Raw genomic sequence first — 22972 nt, 5'->3', positions numbered from 1 at the left:
AGAAACCCGCGACCGTGGCTCAACACGTAGCGCATCCGCTCGTCGTCGGGAAGGTGATAGGTTCGAATCTCGGGCCGACACCGCGTCATAACTAAAGAAGTTAAAAATGGTTCCTACTGCTGCTATGTCAGATGCGCGACATAAATAGTTAGAGTAGGGGGAATGCCTTGGCCCAAAACAGGCGCAACTCGTTACCATGCACAGTTGGGACTTCTCAGACAAAGGTCGTGCATCACAGAGAGTTGGTTGTCTGTTGGATGTTACTTAACCTAATATCCTTGGGTGTTTGGACAGAGAAGGGTGCGTAACAGTCATCCTTAGTTCTCCTGGATTGCTGGACCAGGACCTAGACAGTACACCAAGTCGAAAAGGTCCTGGACTGTAATCCCGCCCGTACGAGGTAATCACTATACAAGAAACATCAATTTGTGATTCAAATAACATATATTCTTTTTACATCAAATGCTTTGAGTAAGTCTAATTAACGAGTATTTTACTCTTTTTAAGAAATTGTCAATCAAAATATGATTAAGCATAGATCTTATAATATATTTTTAAGTATTATTTGTTTGTTTATTTTCCTTTACAACAAGGAAATTCAGAGTTAAATATAATACTTATTTAATTGTAATTAATTAACTAGTTTAATCTACTTTTGCAAAAAAAAAATATGTTATTTTTACTTTTTATTAAATTTGATTATGAACCTTACGGGTCATCTTTAACCATTGATTAACATAAACTACTTTATTATTCAACTAATTGATATGTTAAAAGTTTAATGGATCATGAGATTATAATTTAGGTAAACAATTGGAGATCCGGGGAGCAATACTATGTGAATGAATCGAACCATTTTTATTCTGGGGTAGAATCTTACAACGGCCGTTTGAGCAGACCTAACCACCATTCCTTCATTACTAGAGATCCAAGCCTGTGGGGCTACCCAGTACCCAATATAACCTAACCTAACCTTAAGTAACAAACAAACAAAAAATTATCCTTCTCCTTATTTTCAAATAAACGCGGGGGGGGGGGCGGGGGGATACCGTTGCTCAAGAGCAAACTTTTTGTGATAGTGCCGAATCTCCTGAGTAACAGGATAGGTTATCCTCCTCATTTTCTTCAACTTTCTCAGGAATGTTATTAAATTCTATCATTTCTTGTTCCATTGGTTGAGTGCTTTTAGCTGGCTTCAGAATGCTAGGGGCTATCAATGAGGCCAACTCTAGCTTTTCTGATTCCTAAATAAAGAAGAAGGTAATAAAATTATGTTTTTTTTAATAAAAAATTCAACAAATGATTTATTTGGAGTCGGGGTAATATTTTTCTAGATTCGATTTATCTTGGGAGGATGGTGGTACCCTCCCCAAAAATAGTTATAAACCTTCCCAGGACCTTTACCACTATTTGCTTAGTCATGTACTTAAATTTTGATTTATTTAACGGTTTTTTAGTTTAGATTCCGTTCTTCAAAAAATTTACAAAATATCTGATAAAATTACCTCAATAGTGTAGGGTAATTCTTGTCCTTGAGTTTCTGGTAGAAGAAACGATACTAAGCCAGCTGAAAATACAAATTGTTATAAAAATTCAAATAACTGAAATCCCTTAATATATTTCACATAAACAGACCCAATACCAAAAAGTCTTCTTTTCGTTAAAAATTTATTTAGAATAATCGAGTTTTACCTATTAAAGCATTGACTCCAAAAATAGTGACAGGGAGATATGGATGGTAGATACTAAGTTTACCCACCCATGGGGCTATAGTACCTCCAATTCTTCCTAAATATAAAAATAGTAACACGGAGGTATGGATTGTAAATACTAAGTTTACCCACCCATGGGGCTATAGTACCTCCGATTCTACCTTAAAAAAACATTTAAGGAATAAATCGATAATAAATTACTTGAATGTTGCACAGGATTTTAATGTACTCTAATAAAGTCATGTACTTCCAGCTGGATAAAATAACGATAACCACAGTCCATCCTTTCATTTCTATTCGGCTCCAGCCGCATTTACATGGCTGAAGGCACTACTTCCGACCCCTGGCGTATGATCAGCCAAATGGACAGCTAACATTGATAACAAATGTAAGTGAGGAAAAATGTAAGATGGACACTTATAGAAATAATACTTTATAATTACCTAGGAAAGACGCACTACCAATTGCAGACGTTCTAATCTCTGTAGGCACTAGTTCAGCCGCATAAACAAAGAGGGCTCCAAAAGCAAACGTAACACAAGTCTTTCCAATCAAAGCTAACACCATGCAGGGCCAGTCTTTGTAGTATACGCCTAAAAAGCATTAGTATGTCATATTTAGACAACAAAAATAATGTATTTAGTGCCAAACTGCTGGCATTATAGTATCTGCCCGTGCATTACTAGAAGAACATTAAAAATGCCTTAAAACAATATCCAATAGTCCAAAGTCAATAATTCTAAATATGCTTTCTAGGTTATTTAAAGAGGATAGGATTTTCATAAAAGAAAACTCCCCAAGCTAAAGAAAGAATACATAAGCATAACAAAATACTGTGTAATATCTTATTTTATATTTCAGCTAGCACTGCTGCCCTAGCACCTAGGGCCTTTGTATTTGCAGTAGGGAAGGTAATAAAAGTGGCCTAAAACCGCCCCAAGACATAAATCTACTAAATAAAAAAAGCCTAAAACCATCCTTAGGCCAACGCAATAAGCAGTTCAACAGTCAAAAAATCATAAGCTACAGATAAAAAAAAATTATTACTTTTTAAAATGTATAATTTTCTATAAAGCTAGTAATCTTTTAATAATAAATACCTCTAGGTACAAAGGAGACTGAGAGAAGAAATAATCCAGAAAGAATCAACGAGGTTCCATATGGAATTCTATAGATTTAGCCAATTGCCAATGTTTTGTTAGTTTGTTAAGTCAAAATAAATAAATCTGCTAGATTAAAAGTTTGTTTTGCAAAGCATTATTTGAAAATAATAGTTATTATAATGAACGCATTTAAAAGACCATTTAAAAAGGAATTAGTTTTATCTCTGCTATGGCTCCTAGATAAAGTTTTCAATCACAGGAATGGTTGTCTGTGAAAAATAAATATTTTCATATGTTACTTTAGCTGATACGACAGCATCTCTACAGATCTAGGGAACTTGAATCATAATAGTAAAAATTGGCAATTATTCCTGCGGCCACATTTCATCAGAACAAAGATGGCTGCTCCATAAGCAGGAAATTCCAGAAAACCTTAACAGTTATAATAGAGTACACGAATTTAGAATTATTAGTAGTTATTGATTGCATCGTATTAAAGTCTCGTCCTTCTATCTATCCATTATCTATCCATCAATCTATCCATCAATCTATCCATCAATCTATCCATCTATCTATCCATCTATCTATCCATTTATCTATCCATCTATCTATTCATCTATCTACCTTTTTATCTATTCATCCATTTATCTATCCACCCATCTATCTATCCATCCATCTATCTATCTATAAATCTATCTATCCATCCATCTATCTATCTAAAAATCTATCTATCCATCTCTATATCCGTCTATCTATTCATATACGTATACAATACATCTATCTATCCATCTATCTATCCACCCATCTATCTATCCATCCATCTATCTATTCATCCATCTATCTATATACAATTCTATCTATCCATTTATCTATCTATCCATCTATCTATCTATAAATCTATTTATCCATCTATCTATCCATCTACATATATATCCATCTATCTATCCATCTTTCTATACATCTATCTATTCATCTATCTATCTATCCATCTATCTATCCATCTATTTATCTGTCTTTCCATCCATGTATCTATATATCCATCTATCTATCCATCTATCTATTCATATATGTATCCATCAATCTATACATCTGTCTATCCATCTTTATATCTATCTATCTATGCATCTTTCTATCCATATAGCTATCCATCTATCAATCCATTTATCTATCCATCTATCTGTCCATCAATCTATCTAACTATACCTGAGGCAGCAAAGTTAACGAATACATCTCCACCCAAGTCTCCAATATTAAAGATGAGTCCATAATACAGAAAAGCAGTCACAAAGAAATTATAATACAGAATCAGTATCTTTCCTCTCATATTCCTGGTCCTAGAAAATTAAACTATGCCAATTAAGTTAAATATTATCTAATAAATTGTTCAAATAATTTCTTATATAAAAGTAACAGGATCTGTGTCTTTTTGTCTAGCCCTAAAGATCTCACTAACTGATGAACCAATATGGTTCTCCTTTACAGTGTAGCTTCGCATAGGTCCTGGAAAGGTTTATAACTACATATTTTTAGGAGGGTACCACTACCCTGCAAAGAGAAAAAAAATTACTGTCCACCCCCCCCCACCCAATTTTTTTTCCACTAGTAATCAATAACAGCCGTCCTAAAATAATCGGATGTCTAACATTTGAGAAAATCACATCAACCATTGGCTGACGGAAGGACAGACATATGGATTAATACCTGAATAAATCGAATATAGTCGTTTTCTTTGTATTTTCAAAATCTTTGACGGGTTTAAGCTTCCATTCATCAGGCAGAGGTTTACCATTCATTATTGCGGCTTCTCTTAAAATCTTTTCGGCCTAAAAATAAGATTGCTTGAGGCTCCATTAATACGATTATGACCTTGCTCAAATGTATTTACCAATGATTACTGCAGCGACCCTTATATTTATCTGCAAAATATTTGCCACTATAAAAAGGACTTTTATGTAGAGTAGAACTTTTTATTGTAAGATTATTGTATTTTTCTATGCTAGCGGCTGCGAGAAGAGATGAAGCGGGGAAAGAGAAGGAAGAATTAACAAAAATTTATTGGGAGAGGGTTATTTTTTTCTAGGGGCAATTTCTCTTGGGGTACACTCCATTAAAACAGTTTAAACCTTACATTTCATTTACAAATGAAAAGCTTCACAGTAAAGGAGGTTGAGTGGAATAGTGAGATACTTCACTAAATCTGACTAAATAAAAAATATCCTTTTGCTTTTATGATGAACATTAACCGATACAGACGGGAGAAAAAAAAACTATCGGCTGCCTATCCGAATTTTCTTCATTACATGTAATCAGCAGCCAAGCCGCTCAATTAATATTTCAGCCTTGGAATTTTTGTTAATCGATTATACTTATGTAATATATTATTTAATGTGATAATCATAATGTAAGTTTAATGATGATTTATAGTTAACACTTTTTATTAAAAGTAATTAAGTTACTCTATAACTTATATCTTTGGAAATGTCACTTCAGTGTTTTTATGCCGTTTGTAAAAAAGGCACATAGTTTTTTTTCATTGGATATCATATTTCTAATTATTAGATGGGTTCTAATCATAGCTTCATCACTTCAAAACTTTGGCTGAAAAACATACAAGTCTTGTATTAAGTGAAATGCATTGGCTAATAAGAACAAGGGCAACTAATAAACAACCCAAATAATTAGGACTTCTGGACAAAGAATTGATTGTTTGATAGATGTTACAAGAGCAGAAAAAGGCAGGGAGGGAGGGGACATTAGTCTGTTTTTTACACTAGTCTTATAATAATGTTTTCTTATTCGTTTTCATTTAGTTGAGTATCCAAACGTTTCAACCACTAAGTGTAACCTTCATAAGGGGTAATTTTGTGTATTATTATCGCCCCTTGTCTTATCCCTTTAGATACCTAAAATTAAGGTAACAGCTGCTAAAAAGTTCCATTAGCAAATAAATTTACGTCTTTGAATGTTTGTGCATTTTGTCATACTTGTTTTCATTATTTTCTATTGGGTTAATTTTTTCATTGAGCCAACATAATTAATACCCAAGCTTTCTCTAATGGAAATGTATTTCAATGAAAATATGTATACTTGGATTTTGACCTTCGCATATATATATGGTTATTTGAATTCTTATAAAACATTTAATGATAATACTCATAACACAGGACTTTCCTTAAAGTACCTGTCGAGCACTGAAATCCCAATCGCCCCACATTTTTCAAATGAATTGAAAATAAGGAGTGCATATTTTTTCCTATTACTAACTCCAGAGTGGAGCCATACCTAGAGGTTAAACAGTGCTAAATACATCGAAACCTAACCTAAGGTAATAAACAAACAAAAGAAAAGCTACCCCTACCCCCTATTTTCAATTATTTCAAAAATTAGTGGGGGGAGGAAAATACAAATCTTTGAAACCCCCTCTTTTACCCATCTATAAATAAAGCTTAGATGTCTTTGTGAGGCATATTTCAATATAGTTTATGACAAGGGCCAATGTGTTGGCCTTAAAATAGGAGTTTCAAAAAACATTTCATAAGACTAAGTAATTACAGTTGCATTGTTTCGACCATCTTTTAAGATTTAGGGCTATTTCCTTATACCTGGTTTTAAGCAGCATAATTTTGCTTAATTTCTACCATTTAGGCGATTTTAGGCTATTTCATACCTGGTCAAGTTTTCCTTTTGCAATGAGCCACCTAGGACTTTCAGGTAGTAGCCATATCATGAACACAGCTGACAGTGAGGGCAAAGATATCAGTAGAGTTAGGCTTCTCCAGCTCCTGTAATTAAACAAGGACGATTATGGCAATAGCTGCAGAGAAAAAATACAAATTAAGGTTCACAAAAAGTTCAATCATGAACATAAAGGAGTTAGGTGGGAGGTATCGTTATTAGAACATGAAAATCTGGTGTAAGATCCAAATAATAACATATCTATTCAAACATATAACAGTCCCAAAGGAAACTTTAATAAAATACATTTTCAACCCTCTTACCCCCAAAAAATAATCAGTATAAAAAGCAAAATAAACAGGGAGTATGGATAATGTCATTATTTTTTTTTCAAATCTAATGTATACCAAGGCGGAACTATAGGCCATAGATTTTTCTGACCTAATAGAAAAATCTTGAACTATTTTTTTGCCAATTATCCCCATAAAGTTAAAAATAAGTAAGTTTAACAAACACATTTGTAGTATAAGTAAATAATAATTCTAGAATTTTCTAGATTTTATATTATACAGGTGCTTTTAATACATTTTATTCCATGGAAATAAGTTGCATTATAAAGGTAATGAAATAAATTCCGAAAAAAATAGGAGAAAAGAAACAATAAAATGAAATGAAACAATGAAAATTATGCTAAGTTGTTTGATTAATATAAGCGTTACATTACAGCGTATAAAAGCTACGGACTTTTTTATTTATTTTTGACTTAGGGTGCATAAAAAAGGTAATGTTTAACCGTATTACTAATTTCAGCGAGTTTAAAGTTGAAATTTCACAGTAAAACAGCACAATATCTGGGATGAACAATTTATATTCTTATGTGATGTTATGATTTAATAACTTCATTAGCCGGTATTCGTTCAATCACAAACAGGTGCTTGATTATTTTAACTCTAAATTCATTAAATATCATTAAAAGGCAATTAATGATTAAGTAACACGTGCATTTTGATATTGATTAAGTAGTTTTATAGAATTATAAACTATTTTATTAATAAGTATTCTTTGGAGGATCCTTTATCAAATTTCCAAACCCAGATCGATTATATCAAAAAGTAGCGAAATTACTTTATAAAAAAAGCTTAAGAAGATGTCAGATACACTTCTTACTACCTATTATATGCACTAGCGGCTACGCACTTTGCATCTAGGGAATTTGTATTTAAAGAAGCAGAAAAGGGCTGGAAAATCAATAATTCACCAAATCTGGCTGATGAACATCCTACTAATTTAAGTTTAAAATCCATCTATTCCAGCCTTAATATGTAAACACATGTAACCTTTGGTACTTCGGTACATACCTGATTAGATATCCTAGAAGGGCTAGAATAAGCCAACCAATCACCCAGAAATACTCCATTCCCATTCCGATAATAGTGCTCCATTTGCCTCCAACTGATAAGTATTAATTACAAAGTCTGTAATGTGATGACACTTGGCACTGTAGTAAGAGTATATAACCAAAACTTTTAAAAAGGACTATTTATTGCATGCATTCACCAAGCCTAACAATAAGCTCTTCTTCTGACTCTTCTTTAGCTAAATTAAAATCAACAATATTTTGAGGGTGCAATCTAAATTTGGTCCTATTTACTGCCATTTTACTACATTTTCTATAATTTTGAGACATCTAAACATTAGGGTATGACCTAACTTATAATAATCAGACAAAGCAACAAAATAAGTGTTGTAGAGTATCTTTGCTACTCTAAACTTTTTATACCTAATTCAATACAGTATGTGAAATGAGTCTCAAAAATACCAATGATGAAAAATGCATTAACAACCCTTAATAAAAATTTTATTAATTAAAACAAGGGCATTTCAGTTGTAATCTCAGTAGTTTTTTAAGTCGGCTAATGGATAAATTGAATTCGCCTGTCTAACTCCTTTTTAACTATATTTTGTAATGTCCTTCCGTCTGTCAGCTACGCTAAAGGGAAAACGTGATTTTCTCGGCTGCCATTAAGAATAAACGGCCTTTTTTGTGAACAATCTCTATTGCAATAAGCATCTAGTATTTTATTTACACAGTAATGCTGTTAAGATCATTTAATTTTTGTAGGAAATTTTTAACTTGATTAGTTGAAGTTGTTTATTGCAATAGTTCCCAAAGTTTTATAATAACGTTTTCTTGTTTATTGGCTTATCAACTTTGGCGACTTTTATTTAATTTTGATTGGTTGGTTCATTAAGTTGAGTGTACAATTGTTTCAACCACTAACTGTAATATACAGGAGGGATAATTGTCATTGGGGTTGTACCTCAATTTATCGGCTATTGTGTTATCCCTTTAGATCCCTGTATAATACACTTAGTTATACCTGCTGATGGCAAACATCGTGAAATTTGGCATCTGTGAAGTTATTGTACCTGTACAAAGTCAATCAAAATAGTATTTCCAGTATGGTTTCGAAACCGATTAATATCCGCTGGATTAGAACGGTTCCCAGTCATCCAGAAATATCATGTACAGCTCGAATTACAGACAATTTTCATACAGAGTTGCAACGTTATAATTTTTTGTTATATTTAATCTATTTTGGGCAATTTAGACATATACATATTGAGCTATTCATGGTTACCCGGGCATAACTAATTCAGATTTAGGTTGTTTATTGTTAAATTAAAGTAATTTGGAATTTAATTGCATTTATATTATATTGTATTTTTGATTTTATGATTTTGTATAAATTTCAATGACTTATTGGCTAACTAATCAAACAGAACATTTCACATCAAACCATTTGTTTTAACTTTTTGCCTCCAGTTGCAGTTTTATGACAGAGGCTTCGATCACATTTTAAAAATATTATAGGCGCTAATCTATAAGACGATCATGTCCGTGCATCTGTAAAAATCAGTTTATTCTACTTTATTTACACTTATCTATTTTTTATTTTAAAAAACGATAAATAGATAAATCTCTTACTTACCAGTTAAGCAAGCAAATAGAAGGAGTATAATAAGAACAGATTTCCTTCCTAATATATCCGCCAGGATACCAAACGTCAGTACCCCAAAGATCATACCGACAAAGTAAATTGTTTGGGCAAAATCTATCAAAACATCTCGTCCACATACCAAGTCAAAATCACCTTTGAAATAATCTTAAGAGTTCTTTAAGTTTCAAAACTTGAATTAGATACTTTCAAAACAATTCCAAGCAATTTTTAAGCAAAAAACACTTTTTCAGTATGGCTTAGAAACCAAATAATAACCGCTGGATTAGAACTGGTTCTCAGTTATACTGGAAATCAAATGTATAGTCGTATTGTAGACAATTTTCCACGTAAATTGAAATAATAATTATAAAATTAATACTAATTTTGTTAGCCCGAAAGTCTGGCTCTCGGTGCTGACGAACCTGGTTTTCATCTTATATTTTTTTAGTTTCCGCCGAAAGCTGTTTATAATACAATGCGATAAATAACTATTAATTGTTATGGATATATCTACTTATTAATGAAAAAAAATATTAAATACAGATTAAATATTGTACTTGATTTAAATTTCTTAGTTATTTCAACTTATAATTGAGGAAGTAAAATCTCAAATCATCAAATTATATAAACCTACAACTGTACAGAATGTACATCTAGAGCAGCAAAATGGAATTTCACCTTAATCTTCTGAATTTTCTAGATCATCATTGGCAGAAGAGTCCCCATTGTCAAGAGGATCCTCCAGATGATTATTTCCACCAAAGATCAAGAAGATTTAGTTATGAAATTATTATTTAAACTTGTTTAGCTTGAGTAAGGCTTTATGTAAATAGGATGCCAATCTTAATGATTCTATGTAACTGTAAATGTAAAAGTCTAAATGATTCTTTTCTTGATTTTGCTTTTGCTGCATTTAATTCCCTTAAATTAACTTAAATTAGCAGTCATAGGCAGGAAAGATAATCTATGAATAGACCTTATTAATTGTTAATTTTATTTCCAGATATCCTAAGTGTTTTATTTAAAATGAATGTATGAAACAATCTGAAAGAAACCAAAGATTTAAAAAGGTAGAATTTTGACTCTTTTTTACAATTTGCTCAGTAGCCAAGAGAGGTGGGGCTGAGGCATTGTTGATGTTGATCCTGATCTTGTCTTGTTAAGGACTGTTGCTGCTGATGGTGATGGTGACAGAGATGATCTGGTAGAGTTCAGAGAGGAGGATCAAGCAACACTAGAGTTGGTCAACTGTGGATAAATGTCTGGCACTCAAATCCCCAACACCCTACCAAACAAGGGTTGAGCTTGAGTTGGGAAGCTTGCAGGTGTGTAAAGTTTAATTTAATGCTATCTGATGTTTAAAGCAATCAAATTCATGCAAGCAAAGTTGATCTCCTTAAAATTGAATCTGGCACTGAATAGTTTAAATTGTCTGATGATTATGTATCCATTCAATCCTAATCTGATGATCTTTAGGAGTGGCTTGGAGTGGAGCCAGCCCAGTAGAGAGGGAACCCTGCAAGAAGTGGCCTACAAGCAAAACTGCCACTTGAAAAAAGGTACATACATTTAAGAGTCAAATTTAAAGAGCCTTGAAACTAGCAATTTCATAAATATCAGCAATTGAGTCCTGTAAGTCATCTTTAATAGTGTTGAACAAAAGAATCTTAAGTCAAGTCTTTAAAATAACTGATGATTCATTATCATCATCTTCCAGCTCCTCAAGTATATCTTTTTTAGAGCTGCAGCTGCTGACAATCACAAGCTGACAAGGAGCACCAATTGACAAAGAAGTACTAGAGGATGAGATAAGAGTTGATTGCTGATGATCTGATCAAGATGATGATATAGTTGATGATGATACCAAAGATGATGATATAGTTGATGATGATACCAAAGATGATGATGAAAGTAATGATGAAGAAGCTATGAGTGATGAAGTTATTGATGTTGACAGCCAAGAAATGTTGAAGTAAAAGATGCTTGAGAAAGACTATGTAAGTTTAATTATTATTGTAAACCAATTTATTTTAATTTCTTTCTTCAATAATTCAAATTCAATCAATTTCTTTTACAAAAGCAGATAAAGTTTGACCTTCTGTCACTAAAAAATATTCAATTCAAAATCATTCCAAAAGTTTTATTTTTATCAATTTTAAACATTTTAAATTTTAAATCAAATGCATATATTTATTGTAAAGGATATCTGGATTAGTCTAATGGTCTATTCTTTTTAGGTTTACCGCACCATTGATGTAAGAAACTATTGAATAAGAATAAGAAACTGTGTGTAAATAAAGTTCAAATATTTGCAGAAGTCAACACAGAATGGCTAGAAACAAACTTTAAAATTCTACCTGTGGGCAGTCAAGCTGAAATACTATGCAGGTCAGAACAGTAAACATAGTAAATCTAGTGGACCAGTTACTATAAGCCAATGTCTGAATCTGATGCTTCTGAATTACATGGATTTAGCCTATCATCAACTGAAACAGCAATCAACATATCACTGGAATTATCAAGAAGGATTGAAGCTCTTGAAACAGAACCAGAATCATCTGTTGGAAGTGCCTCAGGATTAGATGATTATGATATAGATCTTACTGGTACTGAGTATATTGTTGAAGATCCTCCTGTTAATTATGGTAATAAAACAAGTGTTCCTCTACAGATAGCTTTTGTCTCTGATACTGATGGTACTGAGGAAGATGAAGCTAATGCTACCATTAGGGATCTTGAAAGGTATATTAGTGCTCCTACAACTCCAGTACCCTCAACCAACAACTCAGCTCTTTCTCTACAAAACACAGATACAGTTGTTGTAAAGAAAACAGTCTCCAAAACTATGGCAAAAACAATTAAGAAGCATCTCACCCAACTGCTTGATGCCTCTATGGTCTGGGAAGATGACTTTGAGGATGTTGATCCTACTAAGATTACAGCAGCTGCTAGAAGTGGCTTGGTTGAAATTGCCAGAGACCAAGCAACTAAAACCAGAGAAGTTATCACTTTCTTCAATGAGAATCCTTCTGATCAGTTCCTTGAAAACAAATTAGAAGAAGCTAACCTGCTGAGGAAGAAGTTCTCTACTTTTATCAAAGCAGCTAATGAAGCAGAGCATGCCACACCTTCCTCTTCCTTAAACACTTCTTCAAACTCCATATCTGATGAGATTTCTGGTGAAAGAGCCTTGGCTTTGGAAGCCCCAGTCTTGAAATTGGTTGATAATGTCCTTGCAGAGTTGAAAGCTGTGAAGGAGACATCTGTCAAGACAATGGCTAACTATAAGTCTATGGAGGCTAGTTATGAGGCAGCTGAAATGGAAGCCAGGGAAGTAAAGAGTCAGATTGATGACATTGTTAAACATGCTATTGCTGCTGGTAAGAGAGAAGCTGTTCATAGATTAGATCTGAAGTCTGTTGAAGTTCAGAATGCTAAACAGGATGCTAAAACTGCTCTCAAGGCTGCAGCCAAGAAGCTTGGAATTACACCAGGAAGCACTAAGAGTAAGGCAGATATCAAGTTCAAGGTTCCTGTATTCTCTGGCAACTATAAGGAAGGAAATGACTACTTCACATTCTCTACTCAGCTGAATGATTACTTTGATTGTCAAGGAGATTTTAGTGATCATGAGAAGTACCTGAAGCTAACAACTGAGTGCTTGCACAAAACTCCAAAGGAAGCCTGTGCTGGATTGACAACATATTTGGAATGTATGGAGCTGCTGGAGTCAATTTATGGTCAGCCAAAGATTCTCTTTAGTCAGAAGGCTGCTGAAATTGAAGAGTTTGGTAGGTGTCCTACAGGTTATATTGAGAGGAGAAATTGGGCTATTAATGTGCAACACAAATTGTCTAGTCTGCACCAGATGGCTACCAGGCATGAGATTACTGATGTTTATGGATCTACTGATATTCTGTCTATTGTGCAACAGAATATGCTTCCTCATGATGTGCTAGAGTTGAAGAAGAGAGTTAAAAGTAAAAGGAGAGCTTATGGTGGATTGATGCCTGGCAGAGAAGAACTGATGATGTTACAGATTGAATACTTACAAACTATGGTTGATGAAGCTACCTTTGAGCTTGAATATGATATCTCTATCTGTGGGAAGACAATTACTGATCTTGGCAAGAAGAGCCTTAAATCAACCAGGAGTGGCAAGTCATATGCAGCTAAAGTCAATGATAATACTGGTGATAGTGATGATCATAATCCTACTGAAGCAAGTCAATCTGTTGGTACTGTTGTTGCAACCCCTTCTCAACCTGTCACAAGCACTCCAATTAACAGTCCAACTGCTGGCAAGGAGAAGAAAAGCAGTAATAAGTCTAAGAATGCTGCTCATCAAGTGAATCAAGCCAAGGATCCTAAAGTTGTCTCCTGTTCTTGGTGTAACAAGAAACACACTCACTTGTCATACTGTAAAAGATTTCTGAAGAACAAGTCCTATGAGAGGTTTAAGCAAGCATGTGCTACTGGGAGCTGCATAAGATGCCTGAGAATGGATGCTGGATTTACATATGATAAGAGAGAGGAATGGTTCAAGCAGCATAAGCCATATTGTCTTGATAAGTATGTTTGTGATCAAGAGATATGTAGAGACAAGGAGCCATGGAGACAGAATCATATTTTATTGTGCAAGTTTCATCATGAGGAGAATGAGAAAAGGAAAGAGGAATATATTGCTACTTTAGACACCAAGTATATGCCTGCCAATGCTGAGATCCACTTTAGCAGTTTCCCCATCTTCTAAACTGACAATAAGATTGATTCTGATGATGTACCTGAAAATCCTGCTGTAGTTAAGGATGTTGATAGCCCTCCAATTTATATGATGCAATATGTACCTGGACCCAAGAATGAAAAGTTGCTCTGCTTTTATGACAGTGGTTGTATGGGAGCTGTGTTGTCTGAAAGAGCCTTTTCAGTACTTGATTCTTCATTGACAAGACCAGGGCCAACAGTATTGGAGGTAGCAGGAGGTGGAACTGTCAGGATTCCATATGGTGACTATACTGTTCATTTACCACTTGTTGCCAAGGATGATCCTAATAAGGTTGCTGAAATGACTATGCTGAGGATGGACCAAGTCAGCTCTGAATTTCCTGTTTGGAGACTCTGTGAAGCCTGGGATGAATTGAATGAGTCATACAACAATGCTAACCCTGATGGTAAACCACTACCTACTGTTGAGGAGGAGATAGGTGGAGCCACAGTTGATCTGATGATTGGGATTAGATATCTCAAGTATTTTCCTGTGTATGAGTTTTCCTTAAGTTGTGGATTATCCATCTTTACAGCCAGATTTAAAGGATTTAATGGCAAGCAAGGAGTCCTTGGAGGATCACATAGCTCATGGAGGAATGCAAGGAATGCTGCTCAAATGATGGGTCCAAAGATGTTCTTAACCATGGAAATGAGAACATACAACTTTGTCAACTCTACTCTTTATGGTCCTACTTTTCCTGTAATGGAGTGTTCTGAGGAGTTCACCAAACCACTAATTTGTCAAGTGTGTGAGTGTGAGGAGGATTATGAAGATTACAAGGTAAGAGTGATCATTGCAGCCAACTCCCCTAAAAGAGAGATCAAAGAATTCCAGCTACTAGAAGAATATGGAGGTGAGGATAATTACAGATGTCAGAAATGCAGAAATTGCCAAGACTGCAAGAATGCTGAGACTCTTGAGGAAGCTAGTCTTAAGGAGGAGCATGAGGATTTGCTAATTCATGACAGTGTTACCTATGTACCTACCAAGAAGAAGTGTACTGCTAAGTTGCCATTTATCCTTGATCCTAGCAAGTATTTGGCTGATAATAAGTATATTGCTGTAAAGATCCTTGAGTCACAATTGAGAATTGCCAGTAAAAGCCCTGAGATGATTCCTGATATTTTACATTCCCATGAGAAGCTAAGATCAAGAGGATTTGTAAAGAAGATATCTGAGCTGCCTCCAGAAACCCAGAAGTTAGCAAGAGAGGATGGATATTTTATACCTTGGAGGTGTGTATTCTCATCATCATTGAGTACACCATGCAGAATGGTCTTTGATGCATCATCAAGAACAAGCACTGGTTATAGTCTTAATTGTATTCTTGCCAAAGGATCCAATATGCTTGCAACACTTGTAAATCTTCTGATACAGTTTAGAGTTGGTGCTTCTGCTTTTACAGCAGATGTTCAGATGGCTTACAATGCAGTTGAATTGGAGCCAGAGTTCCTGAAATATCAAAAGTATCTCTGGTGTGAAGACCTTGACCCTAAGAACCCAGCTGAGGAAATGGTTGTTTGTACACTTATCTATGGAGTAAGACCCAGTGGAAATCAGACTATGGTTGGTTTCAAGAAAACTGCTGATTTTGCTGCTACTATCCCTAAGCTTGAATATACTGGTGGACCTGCTGTGCTTAAGAAGAAGTTGTATATGGATGATGCTATGTCTTCTCATTTAACTGATCAAGCCAGAGATCTTGCTGCACAAGGATTGATTGATTCTCTTGCCCTTAGTCAGATGGGTGTTAAAGCTATAACCAAGAATGGGGAAGATCCTTCTGATATAGTATCTGCTGATGGAGAATCTGTTGGAGTGTGTGGATATGTTTGGAACCCCAAAGAAGACACTATTGGACTAGACATAAAACCTCTCTTTTTTGGTAAAAAGAAAAGGGGGAAAATGCCTGAACTTGTCACAGGTGATGTTAAGGAAGCTCTTGCCAAAACATTTACAAGAAGAACTCTTTCTGGTAGAGTTGCTTCAGTTTATGATCCTCTGGGTATTGTTGTTCCAGTGACTGCTGACTTGAAGGTTGATCTTAGCCAGATGTGCAAGCTGTCTGAAGGATGGGATGATCCCTTGCCAAATGAACATCTTGACAAGTGGGTGCAGAATCTTGCTAGTATTCAGCTGCTTGGAAATATTAGAATCCCTAGGACAATCTTCCCAAAAGAAGGTCTTGACATTGATAACATTGAGCTTCTGATTGCTACTGATGCCAGCCAAGTTGTTGCAGTTGCTGCTGTTTATGTTAGACTCCTCTGTCCCAATGGAGAATTTGCTTGCCAGTTGATAGCAGCAAAGTCCAAGCTGACATCAAAGTTGACAGTGCCTAGGGCAGAGATGAAGGCTTGTACAATGGGTGCAGTTCTTGGTGATGTTGTCAAGAAGCAGTTTAATGGTTTAATCAAGAGATGTCTGTATGTGACAGACTCTACTGTGGCCCTCTCATGGATTCACCAAGACAGCAGGCCATTGCAAGTAGGAGTAAGGAATTGTGCTATCCAGATAAGGAGGTATTCTGATGTTAATGAGTGGAGACATATTGAATCTTCACTTAATCCTGCTGATATTGGTACAAGGCCTTGCAAAGTTTCTGATGTAATGGAAGGATCAATTTGGCAGGTTGGACATGAGTGGATGAAGCAGCCCCAGCAACAGATGCCTGTCAAGACTGTTCAAGAGATGACCTTGTCCAAGGAGGAGAAGATGATTGTTGCCAAAGAAATCAGAAGCTCTGACATTCAAGGGATCATTCTGACAAACTTGGTTGCTAAGGTTTCTGAAAGGTATGAGTTCTCCAGATATATAATTGATCCTTGCTCCACCACTTGGCCAAAAGTTCTGAGGAAGTTGGCAATATTGGCTAGATTGACCAAGATTTGGAGAAAGAAAGCTAAGAGTCTTGAAGTAGTAGCAGAGAAGGTTGTTGTAGTTGTTGATAATGAAGATGAAGAACATGCTAAAAGGTATCTGTTCCAAGTTACAACTAAGGAAGTGCAACATTTTAATAATCCTTCCAAGTTGGTTGATGGTAAACTTGTTGATGGTGTTCTTAGACATGATGGAAGAATCCTTGAAGGGGATGAGCCTGACAATGTTGCCAATGTGATGGTGGATCTGAAGCCCTTCACCTTCTTCAACCCTATCTTGGACAGATACAGCCCTGTAAGTTATAGCATTATGACATATTGTCATGTTACAGTCACTCATCATGGTGGAATCAAGAGTACTTTGAGAGCTTCCAGAGATATAGCATTCATTCTTCTTGCTGACAGTTTGGCTGCTGAGATCAAGAAATCCTGTAAGTTTTGTCAGAAATACAAAGCCAGACTTCTAGAGGCAGAGATGGCCAAAGTTCACCCATCAAGATATACTATTGCTCCTGCTTTCTACTCAAGTCAAGCTGATCTTTTTGGACCCTTTGAAGCTCACTGCAAACATGGCAGGAGATCAACAATCAAGGTGTATGGTGTTGTCTTCAAGTGTTCTACAACTAATGCTTGTGCTGCATTTGTTATGCAAGCATATGACACTGAGAATTTTGTTGATGTGTTTCTCAGATTTGGCTCCAGATATGGTTATCCCAATCATGTGTATATTGACCAAGGATCACAGATTGTTGCTGCTTGCAAGAAGATGGAGTTGTCTGTTGTTGACCTCACCAAGACCATCAACACTAAAACTAAGACAAAGCTTAGTTTTGAAACTTGTCCTGCTGGTTCCCATAATTTCATTGGTGGTGCTGAGAGAGCTGTAGGAAGGATTAAAGAGTTGTTTAATGCTGTGTTCAAGGGATTGAAGTTGGATGTTCTTCACTATGAGACTGCCTTCTGTTGGATTACCAATGAACTCAATTCTTTGCCTATGTGTATGGGGAACAGGTACACAAATTTGGATGAGATGGATTTGATCACCCCTGCCAGGTTGTTGCTAGGAAGAAACAACAGGTGTGCCCCAGCTGGTTCTATCACAATGGCATCAGGAGCCCAAATGCTTAAGCATATGGAGTTAGTTGAGCAGAGTTGGTGGAAAGTTTGGGCAAGTCAGAGAATTGCTGATTATATTCCCAAATCAAGACAATGGCATGGTGATGGTATCCCAATAGTGAAGGTTGGTGATGTTGTTATTTTCCTGAGAGATACTGGTGTTCAGCTTGGTGGATTATCATGGAGAGTTGGTATTGTTGCAAATTTGGAAGAATCTCATGATGGTATTGCCAGGTCAGTGAGTATCAAGTACAGAAACAAGATTGGAGGGAAGTATTACTACACCAAGAGATCTGTAAGAGAGATTGCTGTGTTGGAATCTGAGGATGAGTTGGATTTGCCAGGCCAATTGAGTGAAGCCCTTGCCAGAGCCAACATCAACCTGACCATCAATACTGTAAGTACAGCATGAACTCTCTATCTTTCTTCTTCTATGAACTTTAAATGTCCTTTCTTATTAGTGAATTGGCATACATTTTGAACTGTGTAAAACATCTATGCCACAGTCAGCCTTTATGGCACTCCTAGTTTTAGTGATTTTATCTGATGAATTTATTATAAGTCTGTTGGAACACTTAGTCTGTAAGAAAAACTTTGAATCTGATGAATTGATATGTGAAACAAAGGACATTTAAATATTTGTTTATTTCCATGTTTTCCTCTATCTCTATTATAGTTGGCACAAATTGTGTCATTTTATGAACATTTTATGAAACCTTTAAAGACTTTAAACAAACTAATCAAAGCTCAAATAACCAAATCATATCAAAGTGGAGCTGGAGTTCAGTCAAGATTCAAGTACTGGAGTGTTGAAATTCCATTGTGGCTAACTTTCTGTGGTGGGACTGTACAGAATGTACATCTAGAGCAGCAAAATGGAATTTCACCTTAATCTTCTGAATTTTCTAGATCATCATTGGCAGAAGAGTCCCCATTGTCAAGAGGATCCTCCAGATGATTATTTCCACCAAAGATCAAGAAGATTTAGTTATGAAATTATTATTTAAACTTGTTTAGCTTGAGTAAGGCTTTATGTAAATAGGATGCCAATCTTAATGATTCTATGTAACTGTAAATGTAAAAGTCTAAATGATTCTTTTCTTGATTTTGCTTTTGCTGCATTTAATTCCCTTAAATTAACTTAAATTAGCAGTCATAGGCAGGAAAGATAATCTATGAATAGACCTTATTAATTGTTAATTTTATTTCCAGATATCCTAAGTGTTTTATTTAAAATGAATGTATGAAACAATCTGAAAGAAACCAAAGATTTAAAAAGGTAGAATTTTGACTCTTTTTTACAATTTGCTCAGTAGCCAAGAGAGGTGGGGCTGAGGCATTGTTGATGTTGATCCTGATCTTGTCTTGTTAAGGACTGTTGCTGCTGATGGTGATGGTGACAGAGATGATCTGGTAGAGTTCAGAGAGGAGGATCAAGCAACACTAGAGTTGGTCAACTGTGGATAAATGTCTGGCACTCAAATCCCCAACACCCTACCAAACAAGGGTTGAGCTTGAGTTGGGAAGCTTGCAGGTGTGTAAAGTTTAATTTAATGCTATCTGATGTTTAAAGCAATCAAATTCATGCAAGCAAAGTTGATCTCCTTAAAATTGAATCTGGCACTGAATAGTTTAAATTGTCTGATGATTATGTATCCATTCAATCCTAATCTGATGATCTTTAGGAGTGGCTTGGAGTGGAGCCAGCCCAGTAGAGAGGGAACCCTGCAAGAAGTGGCCTACAAGCAAAACTGCCACTTGAAAAAGGTACATACATTTAAGAGTCAAATTTAAAGAGCCTTGAAACTAGCAATTTCATAAATATCAGCAATTGAGTCCTGTAAGTCATCTTTAATAGTGTTGAACAAAAGAATCTTAAGTCAAGTCTTTAAAATAACTGATGATTCATTATCATCATCTTCCAGCTCCTCAAGTATATCTTTTTTAGAGCTGCAGCTGCTGACAATCACAAGCTGACAAGGAGCACCAATTGACAAAGAAGTACTAGAGGATGAGATAAGAGTTGATTGCTGATGATCTGATCAAGATGATGATATAGTTGATGATGATACCAAAGATGATGATATAGTTGATGATGATACCAAAGATGATGATGAAAGTAATGATGAAGAAGCTATGAGTGATGAAGTTATTGATGTTGACAGCCAAGAAATGTTGAAGTAAAAGATGCTTGAGAAAGACTATGTAAGTTTAATTATTATTGTAAACCAATTTATTTTAATTTCTTTCTTCAATAATTCAAATTCAATCAATTTCTTTTACAAAAGCAGATAAAGTTTGACCTTCTGTCACTAAAAAATATTCAATTCAAAATCATTCCAAAAGTTTTATTTTTATCAATTTTAAACATTTTAAATTTTAAATCAAATGCATATATTTATTGTAAAGGATATCTGGATTAGTCTAATGGTCTATTCTTTTTAGGTTTACCGCACCATTGATGTAAGAAACTATTGAATAAGAATAAGAAACTGTGTGTAAATAAAGTTCAAATATTTGCAGAAGTCAACACAGAATGGCTAGAAACAAACTTTAAAATTCTACCTGTGGGCAGTCAAGCTGAAATACTATGCAGGTCAGAACAACAACGTAAAGCATAATCAAAACAAGTGTCTTTTTTTAAATGCACTTAAAATAATTTAAATGTTGTTAATGTAATTACTTCCTACATTTATAACTTAATTATGACTGTGCCCTAGTCTCAAGGGGAATAATAAATTAAGGAGCAGGGGGGGGCCGGGGGGGGGGGTGACTAAAAAACTGTTCAGGACCTGTATAGAAATATTCAATTGATAATAATTGAATTTGAGATAATACCCAAAAATATTTATATGCCTTCCCCAGGACACATGAGAAACTACTTTGTAAAGACATTGTAAATCGGTTATGCTGTTAACTAGACAATTCGGTGCAAATAATCATGTCACTTTTATATAGGGATGATAAAATTCAGGAATAAGGTATAACCAACAAGCAAAATAAATCTAAAAAAATATTTGGGGGGCAAATGGAGAGGTCGTCAATTTTACGATGTGTTGCCCCCCAACGACAGCTGAAAAACAGGTATAGGTTTCGTGATTTTCTTCCGAATTAATTTCGTTATTGGTGAGCTGGATAAAATTAATTTAATTCGATGCAAAATTTAAAGTTGCTACCTATAATAGTGCTTTGAAATTGAGAATCATCATATTCCCATTTTGTACAATCCTTCATTCCAAATTCTCCAGATATATCTAAAATTGTTATTTATATTCTACTAAGATTAAATACTGAGTAGATGTTGACCATAGATACGAAAAAAGAGTATAAAATTGATGCTTGTTCTCTTGTCTCAAAAATGCTCTGGTCCAAAGAATTATTTACGTTTCTGTGTACAATATCTAAAACTGTACTAAATCGTGTTTTTTCTTCACTTTTAAAATAAAAGAATTTTTTACATTGTTTTTATAAAATTGTTTTAAAGAAAGAGGGAATTCAAACTAAAAACAATTAAAAATATTTGTTTTTAGAGGTTAATAAAACCTGTTTCATTGGTGACTGCATCCCAATCGATATTCTTGATCTGGCAAGTCTGGTTAACTTGACCGCTTAGCTGTTTCCAGGTAGAAACAGGCATGTCTGACAGCTGTTCTGGTCTTGCACACCAGCTCTCTACCTGTATGTTTTAATTTAGTTCAAAGCTATACTGCTTGGGTAATGGTATGCCCTAATTTCTAAATTATATTTCCTATTATACAAAAAATATTTGGCTTAAAAACTATTCTAATTATGTTGATTTAACGCAAAGTGTTGGTTGATCTCTAATAACCCCCACTTTCTTTTTTATGAGTAGTTTTTCGTTTGTTTCTTTATCACTTTAGGTCAGATTAGGTTATGTTATATTGGGTGGTGGGTAGCCACGCAGAATTAGGGCACCGCAGGTATAGTAGAGACATAGACGTCCAAGTGGGGGTTGGGGGGTAAAGGGGTAATTAACCCCCCCCCCCCCAATAAAAAAAATGCCTCTATAGAATAAAGATTACCCCCCCAAAAAAAAATGTATTTCCAAAATTTTACCCCCCCCCCCAAATAAAAAAGCTTGGACGCCCCTGAGTGGAGAGGATATCTTTGCTCAACAGGCACTTGGTGTGAAAACACTTACCTTTGCATTCATGAATGTTATGATGAGAACATGCCAATCTGTAGGTATACAAAACAGACCAGATAATATGAACATTCTTAACAAAAAATCTAATGGTATGTAATGTTCAGTAAACATTTTATGTACGTTGCAGTTGTTTGTCTATCATCATATCATGTATGATCTCATGATGGTTGAAGAAAATAAGTTATAGTAGACAATAATACAGAATTTAAGTAGCTAAGCTACTTTTTAATTGACCCTGTCTGTTTGTCCTTCAGTAATGCTACATTTTCAACATCTATGTAGTTTATTAACAGTTTTTTTCTGCCTTTTTAATTATTATATTCTGCTGTTCTTTTCCTTGATGTTGATTATTTTATCCTCATTTTTTAAAGATCTTCGCTACACTTGGTGGTAAAACTTTTATTTACCTGAGTTGCCATTTTCCCCAGCATCCTATAGCTGCTAAGAACTGGTCTTCGGCCACTGCTGGAACCTCCTAAACAAACATGTACATGTTCATACATATCTCTATAATTGGATGTTGAATATTCAGCTTGAAAGAAGAAAAAT

At 34.9% G+C, this 22972-nt stretch overlaps 1 protein-coding gene and 1 long non-coding RNA gene across 2 annotated transcripts; one reads left to right on the top strand and one right to left on the bottom strand.

The window, feature by feature from the left end:
• Positions 1 to 436: 436 nt before the first annotated feature.
• LOC145315267 (organic cation transporter protein-like) lies at positions 437 to 22934 on the bottom strand. Its single transcript, XM_080155295.1, has 17 exons — positions 22831 to 22934; positions 22418 to 22493; positions 21799 to 21931; positions 21432 to 21509; positions 9484 to 9645; positions 8872 to 8920; positions 8271 to 8335; positions 7849 to 7942; positions 6483 to 6597; positions 4517 to 4638; positions 4019 to 4149; positions 3189 to 3247; positions 2813 to 2882; positions 2156 to 2305; positions 1693 to 1788; positions 1506 to 1567; positions 437 to 1244 (listed from the first exon to the last, which is right to left on the bottom strand). Exons 2-17 carry the CDS (start codon positions 22490 to 22492, stop codon positions 1056 to 1058), a joined length of 1650 nt encoding a protein of 549 aa, XP_080011421.1. The 5' UTR covers position 22493; positions 22831 to 22934; the 3' UTR covers positions 437 to 1055.
• Positions 11052 to 11809, top strand: LOC145314317 (uncharacterized). Its single transcript, XR_013877736.1, has 2 exons — positions 11052 to 11489; positions 11730 to 11809. It is a non-coding gene; the product is annotated as an uncharacterized LOC145314317 (long non-coding RNA).
• Positions 22935 to 22972: the final 38 nt, after the last annotated feature.

The sequence above is a fragment of the Acartia tonsa genome, chromosome 3 (genome assembly GCF_053477335.1).
Source record: "Acartia tonsa isolate MP-2025a chromosome 3, ASM5347733v1, whole genome shotgun sequence".
NCBI classification, from domain to species: Eukaryota; Metazoa; Arthropoda; class Copepoda; order Calanoida; family Acartiidae; genus Acartia; species Acartia tonsa.
This window is presented reverse-complemented; position numbering and strand designations above follow the sequence as displayed.